At 52.0% G+C, this 23973-nt stretch overlaps 9 protein-coding genes across 9 annotated transcripts; 6 read left to right on the top strand and 3 right to left on the bottom strand.

The window, feature by feature from the left end:
• Nucleotides 1-358: 358 nt before the first annotated feature.
• On the top strand, nt 359-1297 carry CH63R_12471 (NmrA-like family protein; the record flags this gene model as incomplete). Its single annotated transcript, XM_018307445.1, has 1 exon — nt 359-1297. The coding sequence occupies one exon, from the start codon at nt 359-361 to the stop codon at nt 1295-1297; it is 939 nt and encodes a 312-aa protein (XP_018151862.1).
• Nucleotides 1298-4756: 3459 nt separating this feature from the next.
• On the top strand, nt 4757-5048 carry CH63R_12470 (Major facilitator superfamily transporter; the record flags this gene model as incomplete). Its single annotated transcript, XM_018307444.1, has 2 exons — nt 4757-4883; nt 4972-5048. 2 exons carry the CDS (start codon nt 4757-4759, stop codon nt 5046-5048), a joined length of 204 nt encoding a protein of 67 aa, XP_018151861.1.
• Nucleotides 5049-5359: 311 nt separating this feature from the next.
• Nucleotides 5360-5701, top strand: CH63R_12469 (Major facilitator superfamily transporter; the record flags this gene model as incomplete). The annotated part of the gene is made up of 1 exon (XM_018307443.1): nt 5360-5701. The coding sequence occupies one exon, from the start codon at nt 5360-5362 to the stop codon at nt 5699-5701; it is 342 nt and encodes a 113-aa protein (XP_018151860.1).
• Nucleotides 5702-5751: 50 nt separating this feature from the next.
• Nucleotides 5752-6974, top strand: CH63R_12468 (Major facilitator superfamily transporter; the record flags this gene model as incomplete). The annotated part of the gene is made up of 3 exons (XM_018307442.1): nt 5752-6486; nt 6548-6652; nt 6735-6974. 3 exons carry the CDS (start codon nt 5752-5754, stop codon nt 6972-6974), a joined length of 1080 nt encoding a protein of 359 aa, XP_018151859.1.
• A 1375-nt stretch (nt 6975-8349) lies between these two features.
• On the bottom strand, nt 8350-8845 carry CH63R_12467 (uncharacterized protein; the record flags this gene model as incomplete). Its single annotated transcript, XM_018307441.1, has 2 exons — nt 8350-8713; nt 8808-8845. 2 exons carry the CDS (start codon nt 8843-8845, stop codon nt 8350-8352), a joined length of 402 nt encoding a protein of 133 aa, XP_018151858.1.
• An 854-nt stretch (nt 8846-9699) lies between these two features.
• CH63R_12466 (Fungal specific transcription factor domain-containing protein) lies at nt 9700-12001 on the bottom strand (the record flags this gene model as incomplete). Its single annotated transcript, XM_018307440.1, has 4 exons — nt 9700-10177; nt 10232-10828; nt 10900-11557; nt 11629-12001. The coding sequence occupies 4 exons, from the start codon at nt 11999-12001 to the stop codon at nt 9700-9702; spliced, it is 2106 nt and encodes a 701-aa protein (XP_018151857.1).
• A 1957-nt stretch (nt 12002-13958) lies between these two features.
• CH63R_12465 (Histidine permease) lies at nt 13959-14556 on the top strand (the record flags this gene model as incomplete). The annotated part of the gene is made up of 2 exons (XM_018307439.1): nt 13959-14487; nt 14543-14556. 2 exons carry the CDS (start codon nt 13959-13961, stop codon nt 14554-14556), a joined length of 543 nt encoding a protein of 180 aa, XP_018151856.1.
• A 1452-nt stretch (nt 14557-16008) lies between these two features.
• CH63R_12464 (Integral membrane family protein) lies at nt 16009-17366 on the bottom strand (the record flags this gene model as incomplete). The annotated part of the gene is made up of 5 exons (XM_018307438.1): nt 16009-16430; nt 16490-16554; nt 16606-16723; nt 16779-17148; nt 17214-17366. 5 exons carry the CDS (start codon nt 17364-17366, stop codon nt 16009-16011), a joined length of 1128 nt encoding a protein of 375 aa, XP_018151855.1.
• A 3336-nt stretch (nt 17367-20702) lies between these two features.
• Nucleotides 20703-22801, top strand: CH63R_12463 (Alpha-tubulin suppressor and related rcc1 domain-containing protein; the record flags this gene model as incomplete). Its single annotated transcript, XM_018307437.1, has 3 exons — nt 20703-21015; nt 21075-21516; nt 21583-22801. 3 exons carry the CDS (start codon nt 20703-20705, stop codon nt 22799-22801), a joined length of 1974 nt encoding a protein of 657 aa, XP_018151854.1.
• Between the last annotated feature and the right edge of the window lie 1172 nt (nt 22802-23973).

The following is a 23973-nucleotide window of genomic DNA, read 5'->3' as shown; positions in this document are numbered from 1 at the left end:
CTGGTTTGGAGACTTCAACAAGTTCTCTGTATCATCAAGTGCGGTGCCTAATCCACCTAACAACACCTTGCCCGTAGCAAATTGAAGAAAGGCACAGATCTGCACCTCGCCGCCACGTAGCTAGCTCGGACATGCGGACCGCGGTTGGGGAAGTGCTCGAGCGGCGGCGCGCAAGGTCATGACGACATCCACCTCAGACGTTGTGCGCTTGGAGCTCATCCCTACCTCCAGGCCCCTTCACAGACACCTTTGCTCGATGCTTCTTTTTGTTTAATCACAATAACATCCATTGTTGAGACGACGCTTCTGAACTCCTTTACACAAGCTCCATCGAAAACTGACTCGTTCAAACATAATCATGGCGTCCACAAGGAAAGTTCTCGTCCTCGGCGCGACTGGGAAACAAGGCGCCGCCGTCGTCGACGCCCTCCTCGAGCTCCCCGCCAGCTCCCCGCCCCTCGAGATTCTCGCCCTCACGCGGAACCCGGACTCGGCCAAGGTCCAGTCCCTCATCGATGCCGCAAAGGCCAAGGGCGTCACAGTCACCCCAGTGCAGGGCGACCTCAAGGACTCCCAGGCCCAGGTCTTCCAGGCCCACCCGAGCATAGACACGGCCTTCATCGTGACGACCATCGGCAACGAGGACGTCGTCGGGAAGGCCTGGGTCGACGCCGCCATCGACGCGGGCGCCGCCCAGGTCGTCTTCACCTCGGTCGACCGCGGCGGCGAGGACAAGTCCTGGGAGAACCCCACCGACGTGCCGCACTTCCTGCAGAAGCACGCCGTCGAGGTCCACCTCCGCGACCGCGCCGACCAGCTGGCGAAGGACGGGCGGACGCTGCGCTGGACGATCCTCCGCCCGACGGCCTTCCTGGACAACACCAACCCGGGCATGTTCGGCAAGGTGTTCGCGGCCATGTGGTCCACCCTGCCGGCCGACCGGAGCCTGCAGCTCGTCTCGGTGCGGGACATTGGGCTCTTCGCGGCCAAGGCGATCGCCGACCCGGAGGGATGGGACCGCAGGGCCGTGTCGCTTGCCGGCGAGGACATCACCTACGCCAAGGCCAGGGAGGTCTTCAAGAGGGTCGTCGGCAGCGACATGCCGCAGACGTACACCATCCTGGGCCAGGGCATGTTGTGGGCCATCGCGGACATGGGCAAGATGTTTGGCTTCTTCAAAGGGGAGGGATACGGAGCGGATATCCAGGGGTTGAGAAAGGAGGAGCCGCGGCTGCAGGACTTTGAGGCGTGGTTGAAGGAGAGCAGCGGCTGGAAGAGCGAGAAGAGCGAGATATGAAGGTTTCCACGGTAGGACAGTAACTTTCCTGAATAAATAAATAGTTGTAATGGCTACTCATACAGCAGAACATTATAATCGCGAGGCGTCAACCGTATGGTTTGGTGCCGAAACTTTTGATCAATCACGCCACGCTAACATCTTCAGCCTCAACGCGAGCCTGTCTTCTTTGTATACCGAGAGTAATGCAACTACCCTTTGTATAAGCATAAACCTGTTTAGGGCACAACGTACCTGGTAGTAGATACAACCTGTCTAGCAGTAGAGACTCTTCCTGGCATACGCAGCAGCGGTTGTATACGACGCTGCCGGGCTTGGCCAGCAGCGCGGGGCTGTTGCTGTTGAGGATCTTGTACCCGACGCGCCTCTTTGTCGCGGGATTGAGATGCCCGTGGTTGATGATGTCCCATGAGCGACTCGTTGCCGAGGAGTAGGCTGTCACGGCTTCCAGGGCCGTTTCCAGGGTCGTCTTCTTGCAGTAGAAAGCGTTGCCGTAGGGGGTTGGTTCTCTGGCGACCCCACCGGTGCTTCCGATGCCACTGCGTCGTTCTGCACGATGGAGTTGTTTGGGCCGTCGATTTCAGGATTCGCACGCAAGGAGAAGATTGTGTTGATGGTTGTGAGCGGTGAGGCCCGCGGCAACCTGGGATCCGAAAGGTAGAGCTGACTCTGAGGGATGAAGACAGCCAGCTCAACATCCCCGTCAGCTTCATTTCCAGTTTGTAGGTGCCATCAAGGGTGAAGATGTGATAGAAGCCGTCCTCGTAGGTGGCTGCTGAATGACCTGCGAAACAATGAGTCTCCTAACTCTCGCAGAAATCACAGAACCGTCACGGAAATCTGTGTGCTTAGAGAGTAGACCGCTGTCGTCTTCATGGCTGCACATGGAGTTCTCGATGACGGCCAGTTGGTCATCAGTCTTAGGGAAAGGTCAGTCATTCAGTGAAGAAGCAGCATGAGGAACTGATAGTGATATCTCACCCAGTGGATGAATTGCTTCATGGCCAGACAGAGCTGGGGGGCGCTTCACCGGGCTCTCCCGGAGGACGGTGTAGTCTGGAAGGGACTTGATATCCAAGATCGTTCTTAGTGCGGCGTGTCTCGACGACGGGGGCCAAAGTTCAATAGTCCGACTTGCCTGACTGAGCTCACAGAAGTCAGGTGAGCGAGCTTCAGGTTCCGTCGTTTCTCGGGCTTGTCGTCGACGAACTGCACCCGGGTATATGTCATGGGCTTTTGTCATTTGAGCATCCAACCCCGAACAACCGAGGGTTCGTTGACCCGAAAGTATCTTCTTCTCAACCCGTCACCGAACTGCGGAGGATTCAAAGCCCTGTCTATCCAGACTGAGTACGCCCATTGAGCAACGCCTTTCGTCCGGCACTCTTAACACTCTGATTATTGTTAACACTCTCGCCGATGGCGGTGGAAGATCGCGGCGGCAACAAGAACACTGAGATCGGTTGGCTGGATAGGATACACCTGCCTAGAACAGCAAAATACCCGCGAAACCCCACGAGAGAACATAAACATACATACCTGGTCGATAGACGTTCCCCTTACATTCATAAACAGTTCTCCTGTTCAGAGCTAGCTTGATCGTCAGTCAAGTCAGTCGAGGGCACCCTGATTATGCATGGCCCGCCCCACCATCCGGCGTATCCCAACACGATCTATGCCCGGAAAGGAAGGCCGAAGAGCCAATCAATGACTCTCAGTTTGAGTGGTATTCAAGCAAATTGAGGTATGCATCGCAACTTCGCAGGATACCATGAGACCGGCAAGCCGGTTCTGAAGGTCATATCCGGGCTCGGAAAGGGACCAGGCTCAAGGGCCTAGCGCGTACAAGAGTTTGCCATTACACTGGTGCGTGATCTGCAAGCCCCTTCGCGGCGACATTGACACAAGTCTTGCGTTCACCGGATCCATATCTACTGGAAGAGAGACCATAGAACTGGTGAGTTCCAACCTGGAGAACATCGTCCCTGGAAACCGGCGGAAATAGCCCGCTTATTATCTTCGATGATGCAGAGCTAGACCTCGCTGTTGGGCGGGCTTTCCTGGGATTCATGTCGAACCAAGGTCAGACATGTACGGCTAGGTCCCGCAGCCTCCTGCAGGCTGGCAGGCTGGCATCCACAATCCGTTCCTCAAGGCTTTTTTGAATTAGAGTAGTGTCGGTCGTGAGGTGGTCGAGGCCGGCCTGGAAGAGTATTCCGTCGTCAAGGCGGTTCAAGCGAAGATAGCCGCAAAGCTCTAAACGAGCGTTCCCAGGCTTGAGTAGAAATCACCAATAGGAGAAAGGGTTCTGGGATTAGAAGAAAAGAAGAAGAATACGCAGAGAAAGATGAGAGGCTAACAAGCAAGCTAAGAGATAACAATGTAATGGTACAAAACTTTGCATCCCCGCCACCATATCCATTGGACCCATCGGCCAGTGTGCTTGTTGTCCGGCTTATCGCTACGCTGGATACACTCTCCTATGCCACGCGCCGCACAGAGTACTCGGACATCCTCCAGCGAACTCGATGTTCTACCCTCGCGTGGCTGCATGGCTCGAGGTGACCGTTCTCCAACGCCATGGTTCCTGTATCAACGCACTGCGTCTGGTCAAATGCAGGTGCAAGCCGTAAAAGACCATAGAGAACGCCCGAATCTTTGAAGGAATACTGGAAGATTGTTACAACACATCAAATGACATATACGATATCGACAAGCAAGCTCGGAGGTTGGGCTTAAAAATGGCCATGTTCTACTCTGCAGACAGCATTAGGCAGCCGCACAACGGGGACCATGTGCATGATTTGTTGGTCTTGATATTTTGAATCTTCAGCGCAGCAATGGCCCACGGCTACGAAATTCGGCGGACAACCAAGGGGTGGAAACATACTCTGGTGTCAGGCAAAAGTAAAACCCCCCTGCTGGGTAGATGTGGCCATGCTTCCATGATTACCTCAGCGAGGAGTACTTTGGAATTCTTGTGCACATCCAGCACAAATCTAGCCAGTGAGAGTCACTAAGGCTATGGATCATGGCTCCATACTACCTGTTAGGGAGCTTAAACTTACCCCTAACACCATAGTACACACATTGGGTTGATCCTAACGTGTAGCGGGCAGAGCTAGATCCGTTACGGCAGGTTTTCGCGCAGCCAATCACCTCTCTGCCCGCAATCTCTATCTCTAGGGGGGCCTGGTAGAGCATCCCCAGATTTCACACTCGGCTTTGATCTAGGGACCTTCACCCTTGCGGTATCCTGAGTAGCCCACACCCCTTATCACCGCCCCTGCAAGATAACCAATGTCGACGCCTCAGTGCTGTGATGAACTGGGATACTGGCGTACTGCGTACTGAACAGAGAGTATTAGAGAGCTACCTCGATGCCTCGGTGTGGCACTCGTCAACTCGAAGACCTCTATTCCTTTCTTCTTCCATGTGCCCAACTGCATCATTTTCCCAATGTCATCCTGCCATACTCCCCAAAGACATCTAAAGCAATTCACCGAGATCAGCATGGCAGCCTCAGATCCCGAAAGACTTGTGACGGATGACAACTTCCCTCCAGGGACAGTTCGCTTGTTGTCTGGTTAGTGAAGCTTCGTCGTCGCTGGAGCTGGTCCAACCATGATGAGGGCTGTAGAGCCGTGCGCGACTAACATATTGGATCTGTACAGGTCCTTCGACCCTCATCCTTGTGCCAGAGCCCACCACCGACCCCAACGATCCGCTGGTATGTCCGAAAAGCTCATAACCCGAGAGAGAGAGAGAGAGAGAGAGAGAGAGAGAGAGAGAGAGAGAGAGAGAGAGAGAGAGAGAGAGAGAGAGAGAGAGATCACGACAGCGAATCTTCCAAGATGACGGAGAGAAGAGTATTCTGTTTACTAATTCCCTGTCACCCAGAACTGGTCATTCACACGCAAGGCAGTCAACGCCTTGTTTGTGTACATCCTTACCATCATCATATTTGCCACGTGAGTTCAAGACTCTGAGTCTCTGGCGATTCGGAGGGGGAAGAAACATTTGCTAACAGAGGCGTCCACCGCGGAAATCATCAGACTCGTCATGCAGACGATTTTCTGGCCTCAGATGACCGTTGAACTGAACATGACTTATGCGCAGCTCAACGCTGGTATTTCCTGCAATGTCGCCGGGCTTGCTGTGGGCAGCTTCATCTTCGTACCATTCACGAAGAAGTACGGACGGCGCTCCACGTACGTCATCTCGACGGCGGTTCTGGCCGGGACCGCCTGGTGGTCCGGCAGGATGAACACGGTCAGCGAGATGTACGTGACGAATCTGCTCTTCGGTCTCGCAGGCTCCGCGAACGAGACCGTTGCTGAGATGACGGCAAGTGGAAAAATCCCCCTTATAACGTCACTTGATCGCCACCATTTGGAGTCCTAATCATCCGTAATCAACAGATTGCAGACGTCTTCTTCGTACACCAGAGAGGAATGGCCAACGGAATCTACATCATCAGCGTCATGCTCGGGAATACCTTGATCCCGACAATATCAGGCGTGCAGGCCGAGGCTCAAGGCTGGCGGTGGGCCTACTACACCACTGCCATCTGCCTAACCGTCATAACATTCGTTTTCCTCTTCTTTTTTGAAGAGACAAAGTATGTCCCAGTGTCTGTTGGACAATCATCGCAAGCCGGACCGCACGAGGTGGAGGGGATGAAAGAACCCCCGGCTTCCGCCACCTCCAAGCTTGACGGCAGCACCATCGTGCGCCTGGGACACCGAGCAACCGCAACGACCCTTGAGCCCCCACAGATGAAAACCTTCCGTCAGCGGATGCAGTTTCTCACCCCGACTTCAGAGCCGCTGTTTCGAGGCTTCGTCACGCCGTTCCGGACGTCCATGCTGCTGCATGTCCTGTTCACGGCCGTGCAGAGTGCCAACGCCATCTTCTTCTTGGTGCTCATGAGCAGCGTCAACCCCATAGTCTTCTCGGCTCCGCCGTACAGCTTTGGCACCGCCGGTGTTGGCCTCATGCTTGTGGGCCCCTTTATCGGAAATGCAATCGGCAGTCTCTACGGGGGCTTCTGCGGAGACTGGGTTGCTGTCCGGCTGGCGAAGCGAAGCAACGGCGTCTTTGAGCCCGAGTTCCGGCTGTACATCCTCGTGCTTCCGGCGGTCCTCATGGGATCTGGGTTGGCGATTTACGGCGTGACGTTGGACCGTGTAAGATAAGAAGTTTGCATGTCGTCGTTGCCAGGCTTCAACGCTAACACTTGGCCTGCAGGGAATGCATTGGATCTATCCCAGCATCGGAAGTGCCATGTATGCTTTCAGCATGGGCGCCATCATGGATATAAGTTTCACGGTCGTTATCGATACTTATACGGATGTAAGTTCCTGGTCTATTTCCGCTCTCTGTATCTGGGTTGTTTTTTTCTTCTTTCTTTTTCGGCCCTGTCTGATCATGACAGATTACCGCGGACTGCTTTGTCTTCATCACTTTTATTCGAAACGCTGGGACGATCGCTCTGCCGTTCGGGATCGTGCCGTGGCTGGACTCCATGAGCCTGACTTACATTTTCGTTATCTGCGGATGCATCAGCTCGAGCATTGCACTCCTCTTCATCCCGCTCGTGATCTGGGGCAAGGCCATTAGGAAAGCGTCGGGACACAGATATGAAGCTCTGCGCGTCGAAGTTGCTAGTCCTTGAAATGCGAAGATAGATTCATCTAGAATCTCTAATCGGACCAACGAGGCATCCTTGCCGCATCTCGCAATTAATACCTTCCGTCGCCGGTTCTCATTTGCGTATCAATACTGTGTATTTATCGATAGTTTACTTATCTCCAGAACAGAGTCCGGCGATTGTTCCTCCTCAGTGATCAGCCGTTACTCGTACTGGCCAGTTGACCGATGTCTGCCTGTTCCTAGATTGGCGGGCTCCAGGAGTTGGACGGGTAGTCTAAGCTACAACAGGCAGTCAAAGGAACCAATCAGGTTTGCAGGATTGTCCGCTTTGAGGGCGGGCGGCTCGGGCAATTTCAGTTTTGAAAGCCTGTAATGGTTTCAAAGACACCAGTCGATTCATGTTTCCCCGCCGACGAGGAGCCTCTCGGTAAGTATGTTGTCAGGCCGGGCCTCGACGGATGCCCAGCGGCTGGCCGTTGGCGAGCTTCACAGTGAAAATATTCCCAGATCACGGGGTTCGCGTTGATGGGACAGACGCCGATTCGCTGCGTGTCAGCTTGTTGAAGCTAGTTGACGCATTGTCATGGCTCCTTGAGCCCCTTCTCCTCTATCTATCCCTGCGTGGTCTTACAGGATAGTGTCGCAAGCGGTCAATATCAATGACAAAACATTAAACCGAATATGCCTCCACCAACTTACGACTTCGAGGATGAAATCGTCTTAATCCATATGCTTATGAAGCTCACGAAGGAAGAAGAAGACGCCTTAATAACGTCCATCTGAACTACTTAAGACGGTTTTGATGCGTCTTTCAAGCCCGAACTAGTGTACTGCACAGTAGATGAAGATGGCTATGCTGAAAGCGACCTTTTGTACCTTTACAAGAAGCTTGAAGCAGAGGAAGAGCCTGGCTCTGGCGCTTTCCACTTCTTTCCGGACCGAAGAGCGTCGTGGATGGCGGTACTATTGTCGCTAACCGGGGTTGGTATCCACTGTGCAACTCCGAGAAGGCCAATGGGCAACTCTGTAAACTGTGCAAAGACAACGATATCCAGATCCCAGGAGGGGATTGTCGGAACATAGGTGGCTTGTTGGAGGATCCGACAAACGAGGTATCGAGTCGTGGGGTCGCATGGGGTCGGCAGCCGGGTCTGCAGTGGAAGTCGAGTTTCGTGAACATGGACATTGGAAATATGGGCTTAGTTGAGCTGGCCGATATGCATGGCGAGAAAATACACATCCTGGAAGATCCTGAGTGGGATGCAAATGCATTCCTGACGAAGTTGAAGGAGGAGCTTGAAAGATAGCGAGCCGAACTCGAGAGTGTTCAATGTCATCCTATATATATGTACGAGGAAAATAACGCTTATTGAAAACTGAACAGCCGACATCCAGGCTCACTTCCGTGAGAACCTATCGGGGATCGGACGCCGGGACACGATTTGGATGCCCAAGGGCTCCCGACCAAACTGCCAACCCGTTCGCGGCCTCGTCTGTATCGGCGTGACCTCGCGCTTGTAGATGCCCCTCTTGATCGCCGAGCGCGCTGTGCCGCAGGTTGCGAAAAAGGAGTCGCCGAATGCGCGGCAGTCCGTGTCGGTAAAGTTCTGCGATAGGTTGGTGCAGAGCTGTCTATTGCTGCTGAGGATGCCGCCTTTCTGGCCACAGAGCTGGGGGCCGCCGGTCTGGACGACCGAGTTTCTGATGTGTGTTCTGCAGCGGCACTGGATGTCGCCTTGCTGAGCCTGCGCCAGCACGAACCTGTCGGGTGTTAGCTTGAGACTTGTTCCATTTGGTGGTATTCCAGTCTCGATATGGAAAGACAGGGAGAGAGAGAGAGAGAGAGAAAACTTACATCATCGCCATCAAAAGGTAGGACAAGATATTTTTCATCGTGTCAGAGGTGGATGTGACTTGAAAAGCTTGGCTGTGTCAACCACTTTTCGGAGCTGGTGAGGCTGGTCGCGAAAGGCTTTATACGAAGATCAAACTCCCGAAGGCGCTTGGCAAGCACACCGATCTCGCACGTCGTGGGCCACCTCAACATGGAACGAACCACTGTATCGACCATGGGACGTAATGTGGGAGGCGCCTCTCTGACTCGTAACCAGGGAGAATTCTCCGGCTAGGGAGCATCTGATATCGGCCTCTTGGTAGTGGTAGCGGCGTCCAAAGGGCCACGGCTTGACCGACGGGGAGATCTGTCATTTTGCTTGTCGTCTCATTTCTGAGACTGCGCCTCTCTCAACACGTGGAGGGGGAGGGGTTATCAGGGGTGGTAACGACAGCTCGGTATTAGGGTTTTGCTTTCCACGCGGTTGGCCACATTCGGATTACGTGTGTTCGTCAATGTAAGACAACGATCTTGGTGTTCCAGATCCCTGCGCTCGTTTCACGATGAACGGGGGTCTCGTGGTGGCAGCATATTCTGCTCGGCGGGACATGTAGGTCCGGAGATGGTCCAATACAAAAGGTGACAGTTCCTTGAGGTTGGAAATTGAAGTAGCTTTCGCCGGCTAATAACTCACCTGTCGAATCGACTGTTCGTCTGGTCTTTCAAGCGGACACTGTCTGCAATCATTGACTACTGGAAAACAGGTGGCACGACGGCGAGTAAGGGGCCGGTTTAGATTTATCCCACCCCTTACAAAAGCTCACAAGTCGTTGAATTTTCTGCTCTGCATCGACAGATCCGCAGACCCAAAGCAAGAAAAACACCAAACTTCCGAGTGCTCTTGCAGAGTATCCTAGTAGTCAAAGTCTCTGGGAAACAAAGTCGCTTCGCCGTCCCAGAGAAGGCTAAATATCACGTCTTCTGCGCCTCGATCTGAATTGGCTACCGATCGCTGGCCAAATATACTTTCTCCGAGTTTCTCGTCCGTTTCGAATTGTCCGACTCTACTGACGTGGCCGTCGGGATGAGGCTTTTGGGCCGAAACTCTCCTTCGGGTATTGCCAGGTCTGTCTGCCAACCGGACTGAAAGGAATCTCTCAACATACGGCGCCCGTGGTTGATGGTGCCTAGTTGGCGAATTGGTCTTGAAGGTATCAATTGCCTGTGAGAAGCTCAAAAGCAGACGGTGGTACTGTGCTGCTTGCGGACTCATATGGCCCAGAAAGTCGAGGACTCGCAAAGCGTTGTAGAATGCTCTCTCACGAGACTGGGGCACCTCGGGAGCAAGCAAGGAGAAGGCTAAAATCAAACCAGCAGCGAACAGCCACGCCCTGTATAAGCTTTAGCGTATATGTATGCCTCGTGTCCGAGTGGATTGCACTCACTTCAGTATGCACATATTGCCCATGATGGTGCGAGAGTCCAGTGCTTCAGAGCACATCTCTGACATGAACACCGCCGCATCCACGCAAGCATCGGATAAATCAGCAACTCTCCTCTTGTTCTCTGGAGATGCGTTGTCCTCCTGGCTGATGTCCGTAAGCGAAGGTCCGTTGTCGAGCTGAGGCATGATGTGCTTTATCAGGAATTCGCGCGTCGTCAGCATGATGCCGAAGTAGTACGTGCAAGCAACATGAATATTTCCAATGGCAATTTGCCGATCTTGGGGGTTTGCGGAACTCGAGACTTCCCTCTGTGGGCATTGACGTAATGCCGGCGAGAGGTTCTTGCTCCAATCTTTAATCTTCTCCAAGAATCGTTCAGCTCGGACAACTCCCAGTTGAGAATCCTCGGCGAGAATTTCAACGATTTCGTTCAGTGTTGTGGCAAGAGTGCAAGCTCTATCGACGGACAAAGTACGATGTGGTTCGGTGTAGGCTCTCGCGGTTTCTTTAGGCCAGCATGGCGCAATGCTAGTTGGCCTACCAAGGATCGAGCTACACACGACGTCGAAGAGGCGGATGCTTTTGTCGATACGAGACCTGTGGCTGTTCTTAGTACGGGCGTTTTGACTCTCGAAGATGCAGGAGGGCAGAGTCGGCATGAAGTATACCTCAGAGAGCGCTCTGCTCTCGAGAGCGACTGGAACTGCCCCGCCATGTGTAATCCCATGACCGAAGCCGCTTTCGTTGCGACTCCGAGGTACATGAATGCCGAATTGCGACGACATGCGCCAAACATATAGAAAGCCATGAGGGTGAATCCTCGAGCGGTGTTCAGAGTTGGATCGCTCAGCATTCCCACAAATGACAGTTTGCGAGCTTCCTCAAAGTAGCGAAAGGCTTTGCGGGCGTCGTCGGGCTGGCCTCGACACTGGGCGCCGATTGCAATCATCATAAAAAGGCATAGTAGGTCCTCATTTGCATTCTGAATTCTCAGAGAGCCGATATCTACCAAAAGACGACTTGTCTCGGACTCATCAAAGAGGTCCAGAAGCCCACTGGACTGCATTGGCAATGTTGTCAACCATGCTGGTCTCGGATACTCTGGCGAAGGTAGTGTTATACTCACTGCATCCAGAAAAAGTTGAACCAGATCTGTTTTCTCCTCTTCGTCGATTTCATCCGCAAATTCTCCGCATGTCTGGACTGGAGCCTGCGCCTCAAACATTAGATGGCATCCCTGGCTTATGGTGAAGTCTGGGCCGAGGATTGGCAGATTTCCTCGTAAGTACTGAAGAAAGGCAATTGCTGAGGCATTTCCGACGTAAACTATACGTTTTCATGCGTCAGTACATCTACAAAATGAACGCCGTGTTTTCGTGACAACAAGTCAGATGTACCTTTTTCTCCGCTGCAGGTATACATCATGACGGGCCGGGGCCCAGACGTTGCCGCCGTGGTTGAGCCCGCTGAGCTTGTGACATCTCCCTCTAAAGAGGATGTTCCTTCTCGTCGGTAGAGTAGTGGAGCGGTTCGGTTTCGTTCTCTGGTGTCCCGGCTTGTGGAATCGAGTTGTCGGGACTCAGCAAGAGGCTGCCTGTGTGCCCGACGGTTTCGAGATTGCTGGGGATAGGTACACAATGCACCCACTCCGCGGTTGACGCATGCTCGGCACGGTTGAGCAGCATCGCAGCGCTTCTTGGTCGCTCGGCAGGCAACACATGCTTTAGCGGACCGCTTCCGATCCTCGGGTCTCACCGGCGGCCGGGGCATGTCGTGAGGGCGGAGTGGGACTTGCGTGCGTTTCCTTGACTACAGTGAGGAGGCTAACCTACTAACCCCTTGTCGGGTACGAGCTGCAATAGAACGGAATAGACTTTGGAAATCAATGAACAAAGACGCGAACGTTACCGGTGTTGACGAGTCAAGGATGAAGTTGAATCAATTGGGATAAACTAGGATGGAAGCCCATCCATCCATCCACCCTTCCAAACCCGCAGTCCCGCTGACGAGTAGGGAGATAAGCAACTTGAGCATACGTAATTCGGCCGCACAGATAAGCAGCAAGCTTATCAGAATCTTTCCGGCAGATACAGGTCAGCTTTCAATCGTTCTCCCGATTTGCCTCTTATCTTCCAACGTAGGCAGCGTTTTTTGGCATCGTCAACTCCCAAGGAGTAGGCGCGTAGCTACTGAAGTGACTTGAATCCTTACTGAAAAGGACACAGGTTCTCGCAAATTCTTGCTTGGGCGATTGGACACCGTTGCCTCACTTGCAGTCCTCCGCCCTAGCTCTGGGTCAGATGCTACGGCGTCTTGTGTCAATCTGATGATTTTTTTGACCAGCTCCTTGCTGTCACCGCGTGACGAGGCGCCCTCTCGGACTGCGGCCTCCAGATATTGCAGAAACTGGATGAACTCTGGCCCTTGCTCAACCGAAAGCTGGGGCGTGAGCATGCTGTCGATGCATTGCCTCAAAATGCAGTTCCACGAGCGGTCGAACACCGTCTCGCATAGCCTCTCTTGTCGTTCCTTCTGCCACTCGGTTTTGCTCCAAAGAATACAACTCGTGATGCTAGGAACAGGAAAGACACGGCCTCCAAAGTGAAAATAACGACCAAGAAGACCTACAAGCATATCGGACTTGGTGTAATGAAAGACTTTGCTAAGTTACGTAGAGCTGTTTTTATGTTTCTTTGCCCGCGTAGGAAGGCTTCGCCACTGCATAGGGATCAGAGAACGCACTGGTACAGTGGACCTATGTGTTGTCCTTGCTTGAGCACCGTTCTCATCAGTCATGATCAACGATAAGTCCGAAGGGAGTTGCGCTGCCAGTTAGCGAGAAAGTCTTACTTGCAAGGCTTCTTGACGTTTTGTCAATCATACTGCGCGCCGCCACATCCACTCCTTCAAGCGTGCCACTGCAATCACCCCGAGCTATCCGGGCTGGATTTTACCCGACTGTCCAGGAGAGCATAGCTGCCACAACATTATTTGACGCAAAAATGTCGGTCGGGGGATCCTCAATTCCGCATCTTTGCCGAGAGAGGCAGGTTGTGCACAAACTGCCGCCCGTCGATTCCTGTGACGCAATTGCTATTCAGAGACTGACGCAATCCGTAGAAAATGCACAGCCCTCTTAGGAAATGAAGGTTGCATGAATTGTCATAGTAAAAGCACTAAAATCAATGGTAAGCCCCTGCTACACGCATGTCATCAGAAGCACTTTGAGCAACGAATGGCCGGAGTCTACGGCTAGAAATTGTGTCCGTTCTGCGCATCCTGTTAAATTAGGTGTGCATGAGGCCTACCCAAACCCCACAATCAGAGGATTCGGCTTGCAAACCGCGTATCTTTGCGGGTACTGCCAGGCTGGTTGCTAAGCGCTATACGCGTTTGAAGCGAAGTCCGGCACATACCAAATCATGATAATCACACGCATCCTCTCTACTACCAATACAGTGGGAAAAGAAAACAGATGTAGCAACGCGTGCCTTATTCCGGGTACCTCGGCTTTACCTGTTTACGAACCTTAATCTTATTCTGTTATTAGTACCCTGCCTTAGTTGAGTACTTTCAAATAAGAATACATAGGATATATAGCTATGTAGTTGTGCTTCATGTAAGAAGACTTTTACGCTGCTGTTCACACTACTCTATTAGTTTACCTCTGCCTTGTGTATGCCTCTCTACTTATTAAAGACGCTCTTATGTATTGAATATCTGCCTAATGCTTTGGGCTATTACACTTCTTCTTGCTCTGGCTTCATGCCTGACAGCCTCCGAGCCTTTGCCGCAAGCACAATCTCGATCATGTTTGGGCTCCCTCTGTTTTGGCAAGTCCAAGACTAAGCCTATCGACGTCACTATTCCAGATCTCGAAAGCCTAATCAACAAAGATGTTTATGAAGGCGACGAAAAAATCCCGCTTTACACGGAAATTCCTTTGGTCACTTGGAAAGGATCGACTCGTAAACGCCACCTGCGCTACCGCGCCTGGAGAACGGAAACTGTAACAGAGGATCTCGACGACAAACAAAAACTTGAATTTATGGTCTACCTTGAACTCCAGGTTGCCAGTCGGGACAATCTTTGGATCCACTTCAATGCATCGTATCCAACGTCAAAAGCGGAACCGGGTGTGAACGCTCGCAGGGGCTGGGCTCCTGGCAACCCTTCATACAGCAGGCGGACCATCTTCACCTTAAGACTTCCCACCAGAGCTGGTCAAATTGACTACCAATTTGATGGAACGTGGTGTAAGAGCTCTCTATATGCCCTAGTATTTTACGCTATATATTAACCTTACTCTAGGGCGTGGTTCTTGATACCTATGCCATCGATAGAGAGACACGGAGGAATGAACTTGGATGGATAAGTAGGCCGGGCTGAATCTAAATTAATGAGAACCTCTCCTTTGGATGTTTAGTCACATCCTATTGGGTAATACGCAGCAAAGTTAGAGATTTATGAATGAATCTCACCAGGGTGAGGTTCAAGAGGGAGTTTATCAGTGACTGATCCATTCTCTTGGACAGTATCGCTGGGGGTGGAGAAGACCAAGTGGTGGTGCAACACAAGACTTGTATAATGAAGTAACGACAGTTTGATGATTTTGGATGCAATAGGAGTAATACTATTTTGATCAACACCATTTGCTGCCCGGAAGATGATATGTTATCGTTAGGTTTCTCGGATGCTGCGAAGAACCGCGTTTGGTTTACCACCGATTCGCAATCTGCAATGGCGGCCGGCCGGTCTAGGAGCGTCCCTGAACCATGGAAACCACGTATCCAGAACTTTCACACCTATGAGATTCACATCTGTATGTGGTTCAAGTCGTAGCTCAAGCGACCAATCGACTGGTCCCCTGATTAAATCCCAAAGTGCACCACCCCTCTGACTGACCGTTGGGAAGTGATGCTTTGGGGGTGACCTACTGTCTTGATCGATCACAACGCTTGCTGCGATGACTTCTCCCTTGGGGACACAGGCGTGAAGCTTCTGGCGTGATAATGAAGACACGTAACCACTCGCTTGAAGTCCAATGATAGCCAGCAAGGTTACATTTCTTCAGTCGTGTCTACCTAAAGATTAAGAATCACTTCCCAATAAGGTTTTTGCTTCATTTTTGCACTACTTTATTGTCTCAATATGGGCTGCATGAGTCAATGAGGCAGATCTGATGCCTTGACGAGTGGGCTCCAGAGCATCCTATCAGCCAGCCCTATGCGCTGTTACATCTTTGAGCCTCATCGTAATTAGCTTGATGCCGGTGGTGGAAAAACCTGTTCTTCCTTTCTGTCAAGAGAATTTGTCATCCCATTCTGACCCGTGTTGACTTACACAATTAATCTGAAGTTGGCTGAGGGATAAGAATTTGAGATATCAACATTAACAGATTTTTTACGACCAACTGCCCTTACTCATTTCAACAAAACAACAACTTTGCTAGTGATGATAACAGACCAGTCTTGTTAGAAAATTGTTGCTCAGCCATAGTTGTGGTGGAGAGAGGTTCGTCACGAAGGTTTATTGGTGTTGGAATTTGAATTTGATTGAGGACCTGATAGCTTTAGCTCTTTGATTTTGTCACGGACCGAGTATGCAGATTGATTTTCGCAGGTGACCTGGCCACAAGAAGCTTTTGCTTTACCCGTTTACTTAAGAAGTCACGTTGATGTGTCGAGAAGAACACAACAATAGATTCAAGTTCTGAATTTCAAACTATTTCATTGCAACCTCCTTGGAAGACGTGGTCTTGCAACATCTTCACCTCATTAAACCATACGCCCTGGGTTCACGCGACCCATCTCATAGCTCCCATTATGCCCTTCAATCACACTTCTCGTGTCGTATTGAACCACAATCTCATTCGTCCGGACGATCTTGCCGAATTCCAGTTCAGGCTCGACCTCAAGTATGCTCTTGTCGCTCCGGTCATCGGCCAGCTTGTCCCACTTTCTCCGAATGGAGCCCTTTTGAGACGATGTCGTCGTTACTGTCACCGTGTTACTTCGAGTAATACCGCTGCCGCCGTGGCCGAATCGGGACCCGTTGGTGTGGGTGCCGGAGGAGCCATAGTACTTGCGAGCAGTGCTCGCGACATCTCGAACGAGAACGCGGAGAACAGGGATGGAGGCCGCCATGATGGTGACGCTCGACTCGCAGGTTCCCCAGATGACGAGGTCGCTGCCATCGTCTGGAAGGGTACGTCAGCAGGTCAAACAAGAAGGTAAAGGAGGGACATTGGCCGCATACATGTAAAATCTCCAGAGAGAAGAGTTGGAATAGCTGTGCACTTGACAATGGCGGTTGCTCCAGCACTAAATCAATGCGTTAGACGAGGACCTTGGTACAGAGAGAACCAAACTTACAGCAGACCCATACTCATGGCAATGCCCACTCCAATCTTCTCCTGTAATTTCATTTGAAGCCCCCAAATCAGCTTCCAGGGCAGCAGCGCCAGCATGATATCCATCAAAGCGGAGTAAGCTGTCGACAATGATCAGTAAGAAAGCTCTCGGCTAACAGATGGTCGGTTACGGACCTGCAGCGAAGACGCCATAATATGCGGCGACCTTGGGATCCCAACATTTCCCCGGCGTCTGGGGCAGCCAGAATTTCTGGATGGGAGAGCACTGGACCCAAGCAGCCATGGCGTTCAAAGCCATTAGAATATTCATGGAGATGATGGCTGTCCAAATGATATACCTCGTCCAACCCTTCTCCTCGATCCGGAGAAGCGTCATCGCGAAAGACGTCTTGCTCCACACTGCTGAGGTGATGGATATTGTGCTGATGACGTTACCATTGAGGCCAATCGGAGGAAAGTTTACGGGGTTGATCTGGTAGACATGCTTGCCAAAGCCGAGGGATACGTTGACGGAGGTGAGTGCCGACGCGATCAAGAGGGTGACCTAGATTCATCAGTCAGTTGAAGTCCGAGTTGATCTAACGAGAACCCGTAGGTGGGTAGACATACCCAAGAAGCTATGAGCACATGGTCGTCCCACCAAAGACCACTACGCTTCTTGAATTTGCAGTAAACCCTTAGACCTAAGAAGAGAGCCGAAAGTCCAACCTGGGACCAGACTACCGCGTTGATTGTCGGGCCGTAATTCTCCGGCCGCGCCATTTGAACAGCCAGCCAGCTAGCCACCGAGAGGATTCCGTGATCACGAGCAGCGGACCAGCAGACGTGAAAAGCAAAAGAGAACAGACCAGCCGTTGTGTTGTGACGTGTGAGGGGGCAGAAAATATGAAGGAGCGACAACGCAACCGTGCAAAGGGGTATCACAAAACGCAAACTAAGTACCAGACCCAAAGAATAGTCGAAAACGAAGTTTGCGAAGCGTGAAACCCGCCTCCGGGTGTGGGGGATGGGAGCTGAGATATGGCATCCGTTTATCCACTCCTAACCACACATCATGCCCGGTTCACGCACCCGCAGGATGTCCACTCCACCGGCGCTGCAATGGGAAAGAGGGCCGAGCTGCTCGACAGCATTAGCTGCCGGTGATCTACCGGTACGGATGGAACGAGGATCACGCAAACGTGTCGGCGGGCTGTAAGGACGATCCCGGCTTCTGATGGTGAGCCCTGAGGAAGATGGATGTCATTCTAGAAGCATGAAAGGCACGCGGGCTCTCACGACTTGATCCTGCTTGTGTCAGGAAGGCGGAGCCCATTAGGCTGGGAAGACAGGTTCCGGACAGCTGGTCATGGAACACCCGTCGCGTGGCGGTCAAGGCAGGCAGGTTGGCGTCCGCGTGGTGGTGGTGGTGGGGGGGGGGGGGGGGCGAACGAGCCAGGAAAAAGCAATGACTCGAATCCAACTCGATCTTGGCCATATTTACCTGGCTGGGCATGCTGACAATTTCACTGTTGGGCCCCTATCGACTCAGATAGACAGAGAAAGAGAACCAGTGTCCCTTTTTGTGTCGCGGCCCCGGAGCCCGCACATCGAAAAGCACTCCCCGATAGTGTCTGTTATACCGAGAGAAGCAAGGGTCGCTTGTCCTTAGTTTTGGATAGACTGCGCCTCTCGTCGCTCCTGGTCTCTGATAAACTAACAGTTGCCATTTGCAAGGGTGAACCGAGACGGCAAACCTGCCATCTCGTACTAGTCAAAATGCTAATTGATGATTAGGTTAGACTGACATGAGGGTGTAGAGACATGCGACTATTCCAAATGTCGCAGGCGGTATGGCAACGACTGGCGCTCAGTCCTGGAAGCACATCATCAACAGATCCGAAGTCTGGGCCAGTGGGGGGGATGAAATCCACACGCTCCGGTTCAACAGAGAGGTGAAAATGACTGATTTCCCTCTCCCCAGTCATGTTTGTCAAAGGGCGGTTCTAGATCGGTGCAGGGATATCCTGATTCAGGGCTGCCGAAGTGGGAAAATTATCTGCGTCGCTGACTATTATTCCGTGTCAGCTGGTGAGGGGGCGGGCAACGTACATGGCGGATGTCGTCTCAGATTGTCAATGCGGACAGGGAAGGTCTTTTGGCTCATTTGAGGGCCCCCGGCACATCGCCAAGAGGTTGCGTCGCCGGGGCCAATCGTATGGAAGGGTTGGGGTCATGGGTGTATAAGGCGGCCTCCAGCCGATGTTTCGACTGATGTATGGCGTCACTGAATTCTATTTCAGGTTGCATGTGGGTTCTGATTCTTCGGTAAGGCCGTTCTCTTAAACAAGGGCAGGCTGCTTGTTGCGTCCAGATCTCTTTCTCTGTCCCGGTTTCGTTTTCCAGGAGACAGGCGGCAACACAGCTATGGGGCAGGTGTTTTGCCCCTTATTGAGTCCGGCACCCGTCGAACCCGATGCTCTTCTCCCACCATGGCAGCTCTTTTTTTCTTCTTGCTGACCATATGCATAAAGGCCAAACTTCATGCGTCTTCGTGATGCCGGGCACTGATCATCGGGCTGTTCAGCGCCGCTTGGCTTCCTTCAATAGCTGATCGCGCCCTGGTTCACATTCTCGATGTCATGCGGTTTCTCCAGCTCTCACAAATCTATCGTCGAACCGGCCAGAGCCAGGCTGAGCTTTCATCACTGTAACAACGAAAGGCTCCGACCGCAGTGAATTCTGTGTCTTGGGTTGGTTTCCAGAGCTTCAACTTTGAGGATCAATAATTGACACTGGTTCCAATGCCAAACCAAGGCGTCTCGGCACGGGCATGTCCAATCAACATGCAAACGTGGGACCAGCGTGTACCTAGGCGATGTCGCTGACAGGCCTACAGACCACCTCATAGAAAATACGCTATTTCTGCCTTGACGCTGCGCTTGGGTGAGCTACAACTTACGTTCTTTCCACTGCACGTTCTCGCGCCGAGAGCAGATAAAATAGACCAAACTGGTATTGTTGCGAAAACAAGGCCGTCAATTACATGCAGCAATCAACGCCCTATACAGCCTATACCCTGCAACAGATACCATCCAATAATCTTAGATGTATACAAATGTCCAGGTTCGGCTAAATTGAGATACTTGACATGCTGAAAGTAAAGCGGGGCGTTAGAAGAATGTTGTTGTTTCGGTGGTAGCGTTGAGGCCCTGCGCAGTCTTCGAAGCACCTCGAACGCTATCCTCGTGCCGAAAGTAGGAGTAACAACCTCTTGATTTGATCAACATAAAATCCCACGCAACTGCCTAAAAGTCTAAGTGCCGGTCCGCGGCAACCCTTTGATACTTTGGAATCACGCCGCTTACCAGCCCGCTGTGGATCATGTGTCAAAACTATCCTTCACTACGAGGCACTTTCGAGTCAGAACATCATAGCAGCTTTCTGTATATACTCTCCAAAACATCCGAGGTTAGTGAACACCCAGCCACGTTATGACAGCAGCTTGGCTCCGTTGTACCGGGTGACAAAGACGCTGCTCATAGTAAACGTTTCGAATCGGACTGGGCTTGTTACCAAGCGGGGTAGTGGCTGAACTTGAAGTTCCAATGTGGCAGATCAGTGTATTCCGACAAGCAAGCTGTACTTTCGAAAAAGCAGTTAAGGTCGATTAAAAATTGATAGTCCCCTTGGCCAGTCCTATTATACAGTGAATGCTTGCTCTTGCAGCATGAAGCTGGATTTGGAGAGTCGAGTTGGCCGCGTGCCGAACCCCGTATTAACAAACAGCTAGGCCCCTGAACCATGTCACACGGCACAGAGCAGAACTAGGTTTTTTTCCACGGCTTGGGTTGACCCTGATAGCCACCATTCTAATCTTTCAAGAACCTGTACATAGCCTTATCCGCTCATTGTGATCATCGGGATCAATATATCTCCCAATGGCTTGGGCCACTTCGTGGAATGAACTTCTCAAGCAATCACCGCGGTCTTGCCGAGCTGACATAGGCTGTGGGTAGTGCAAGAATGGCGCATAACGGTCTAAGGGGATACTTATATTGTTGAGCATGTGCAGTCGCCGTTCCTGTGGCTACCGCACACCCACACTCGTTTTTCACCATGTTACTGTCGTTCGCTCATTTAGTTTTGGTGTATTCCGTCCTACTCTCAGGTCAGGTGGTCTTAAGTCATCGCCTTTCACCTCATGATATCCGCTCAATAGAGCAAACGTTACATTCAGTCGGCAAACGCGCACTCAACGGGTATTATGTGATCGATCAACAAGCGTCCAGCAAATGGGGTTGTTCCGAGGAACAGATTGTCGCCCTGGGACAGTTTGTAGACGATGCCCACGCACTTGCTTTCATGGCGTCGACTGTGCTCGGGCGAAAGCATTCCGAGAAATCTCCTGCGTATGATCTTTGGTTTGGCGGTAAGTGACCTACTTGGTCGATCACGGTAGCGGCGCGGCGGACTAACAAGCCGCGGAAGAGGAAAACGCCAACGCCGACACGAGAGATAGGATAAAGACACTCAACTACGAATCTGTCCAACAGTACTTGAAGCCGCCAAGTCCACAGAATCGCATCGACGACCTGTACTCTAATAACCTCAGTCCGACGGGCCTAACGTACATGTGCGCTCCCCAGGACCATTCTAACTGTGTCGGGGATCTGGTTGCCACTACGCACAACAATGGTGAAGATACAGTCACGGGAAACTTCATCCTTTTGTGTGTTCCATTCTGGGAGGCCGCGTCCCAGCAAGCGATGTTGCGGGAGTGGAGGGAGGACAGGACTCTCAGTGTCTCTGGTGGATTTGCGCTGTTGCATGAGGCACAACACCTGAGCGCGATCGTCAGCGATTCGAGACGATGCCAAGACGTTCTAGACCCAAAGAAAAGCGATGACAGCAAATGCTATAGCTCGACTTGGTAAGTGTTGAGCCCCCTGAGATGGCACTTAGCTACCGCGAACTCCCGCCACTAACGCCTGAACAGCTGTGCAGGACTCCCAGCTGCCGACAAAATCAAGAACGCCCAGAACATGGCGTTCTTTGCCCTGGAAGTCACAGCAGACCCCAGCAACGGCGAGGCAAATTGGGAGGAATCGTGTACTATCATGAAACGAGATGCAGGCAGCTTGCTGCTGGGAGGACCGGAGGACCTCATGGCCCGGGCCGCCGGTCACCGTCCTCACCTTGGGCTCGAGGGTATCTTGCGTAGACAGAACAAGGCGTCTTCGACGCTCAGAACGGTGTGGCGGAACAGTACGAGCACGCACACATCCGGAAAGACGACTTCATCGAAACCACCACCTCGTTTCATGACTCAGCCACCGGTATCAGTGAGCGCTTCCTCCGGCGTTTCTTTCTCGATGTCATACTCTACCGCCCCGCCTCAGGTGGGCGATGACGGCAATGCCATCGTGCCCATTGTGCCGATTCCTATTCCTATTCCTATTCCTGTCCCTGTTCCGGTTCCTGTCCCTGGGGTTCCTCCGATCCCCCCGATTTTGCCTCCCTTCGGGGGCGGCGGCGGCGGCGGAGGAGGAGGAGGCGGAGGAGGAGACGATCCAGGTGGCGGTGACGACGGTAACAACGATGACAAAGATGACAAAGATGACAACGACGATGACTCACAACCTACGCAAACATCTGCTCCAACTACTACCGAGTCATCGTCTCCGCCAGAAACCACAGAAAAGCCTTCACACGCATCATCAACAACAAGCTCCGACACCCTTCCAGAGCCTACATGCTCGTCCAGACCACCGCTTCCACCGCTCGCCGACGGGGGTGACGCGTTTGTCGACAGAGACGGCCTCCCCCAAGAATTCATAGATGAATTGATCGCCAAAGGAAGGAGCAGCAGCAGAGCCGCCACCTCGACGAAGCCCATCGCGGCAAGCAGCACAAGAGCCAGGACAATAGCCAGCACAACAGCACCAGCAGAGCCTTTGACTCCACCTCCGGCTTCAGCAGTCCAACCCGTTCCTTGTTACAACTTTGATGCCAGGAAATACGGGTACTGCTGCGCTACGTCAGACAACCCTTGTAAGAACGACCGTGATGATAGATGTTGGTTTGGCGGAGAAGGTGTTTCTGGAGGGGCGAGTAACGTTTTGCCTAATTTTGCGCGATGCCCGCCTCCTCGGGGTGCCCGATACCGGGTGCCGATAATTGCAGAGCCCGATGCGGAAGTTGAGAGCTGGCGCTGAAATGAGACCATGGCTGTATGTCGGAATGTTGGGTACAAGATCATGACATTCCTTTCATTTTCAAAGAAGACTAATGGCGGGAGTTTGCCATTATAATCCTATTTCTTAATTTTCTTTTCTACAAGACCTTGGTTGTAGGTTGAACGTTTTGAAGAAGAACAACCCACGTCCGGTGGATACAACATTATTGTCTGAATATAAAACAGGATACCCACTGACCTTGCAAACTTCGTGATATTGAGACGGTAACATGATTGTCTCAAAAGAGTCAGAAACAAAGTTTTGCCATAAGCTGCCTTGGTAAACACGGAATCTCAGTTACTTTACAGCACCAGTACCACATCACGGGACATGCCATACAGCGGTCGTAATGCAAATGAAAGTGCTTCCCAACAGCCTTGTATTTTTGCGTTTCAACACTTCAATACTACCCAAACTTGTCCACTTGACACGATGTTTGCGTAATCAAGAACGTGAGTACATGCGCTTGTATATTGAAGTATTCTGCATGCTTTGAGGCCTTCAGTTAGTGACTAGGGCTTGCAGCAGCTCATCTTTCACCACATCCAGCAGACGCAGTAGGCCAGGCTCAGTTGAATCAAACGCAGAAGATCAACAAAGGCGGCTCCCCAAAGGGCATCAAGCAGTCTCTGATCCGATGCAGGGTGTCTGTTTTTCTTTTTGCAACCCATGGCTAATTTTCAAATCTAGACATGATAGATATACCTTGTAAACGAACTGGAAACCTACTATTTGAATTGTTTCCTCCTACCAACGGTAATGAGTCCCATATGGTGCCCTTGCCATACGCGAACTGCTCCTCCTACTACACTTCCAACAGCATCCCACCGACACAGCCTAACCACTTCTGCACATTCTGTCAGACTGGCATCCCTTTTCTTCGAGTACATCATCTGATATCGCTCCACGAGCCCCACTTTCAGCATACCACGACAGGTGCGAGTGACGCCACGGGTAATTGGGGTGCAAAGAATGATACGACCTGGTGACTCGTCGAGACTCGGAACTCCACCGACGTGGGATTCACAGCACGTGGTGTGGACCGTACATGGTAACATTGGCTCCTTGATGCACAAAATCATCCGTAGGCTGCACCAAGCTTGGGTCCGACTGTCTGTCAGTCATCTTTAACATCCGTTAGTCTCGCCGGT

This window comes from Colletotrichum higginsianum, chromosome 9, assembly GCF_001672515.1.
Source record: "Colletotrichum higginsianum IMI 349063 chromosome 9, whole genome shotgun sequence".
In the NCBI taxonomy this organism is placed as follows: domain Eukaryota; kingdom Fungi; phylum Ascomycota; class Sordariomycetes; order Glomerellales; family Glomerellaceae; genus Colletotrichum; species Colletotrichum higginsianum.
The sequence above is the reverse complement of the archived record's forward strand: the minus strand, read 5'-3'. Positions and strand labels throughout refer to the sequence as shown.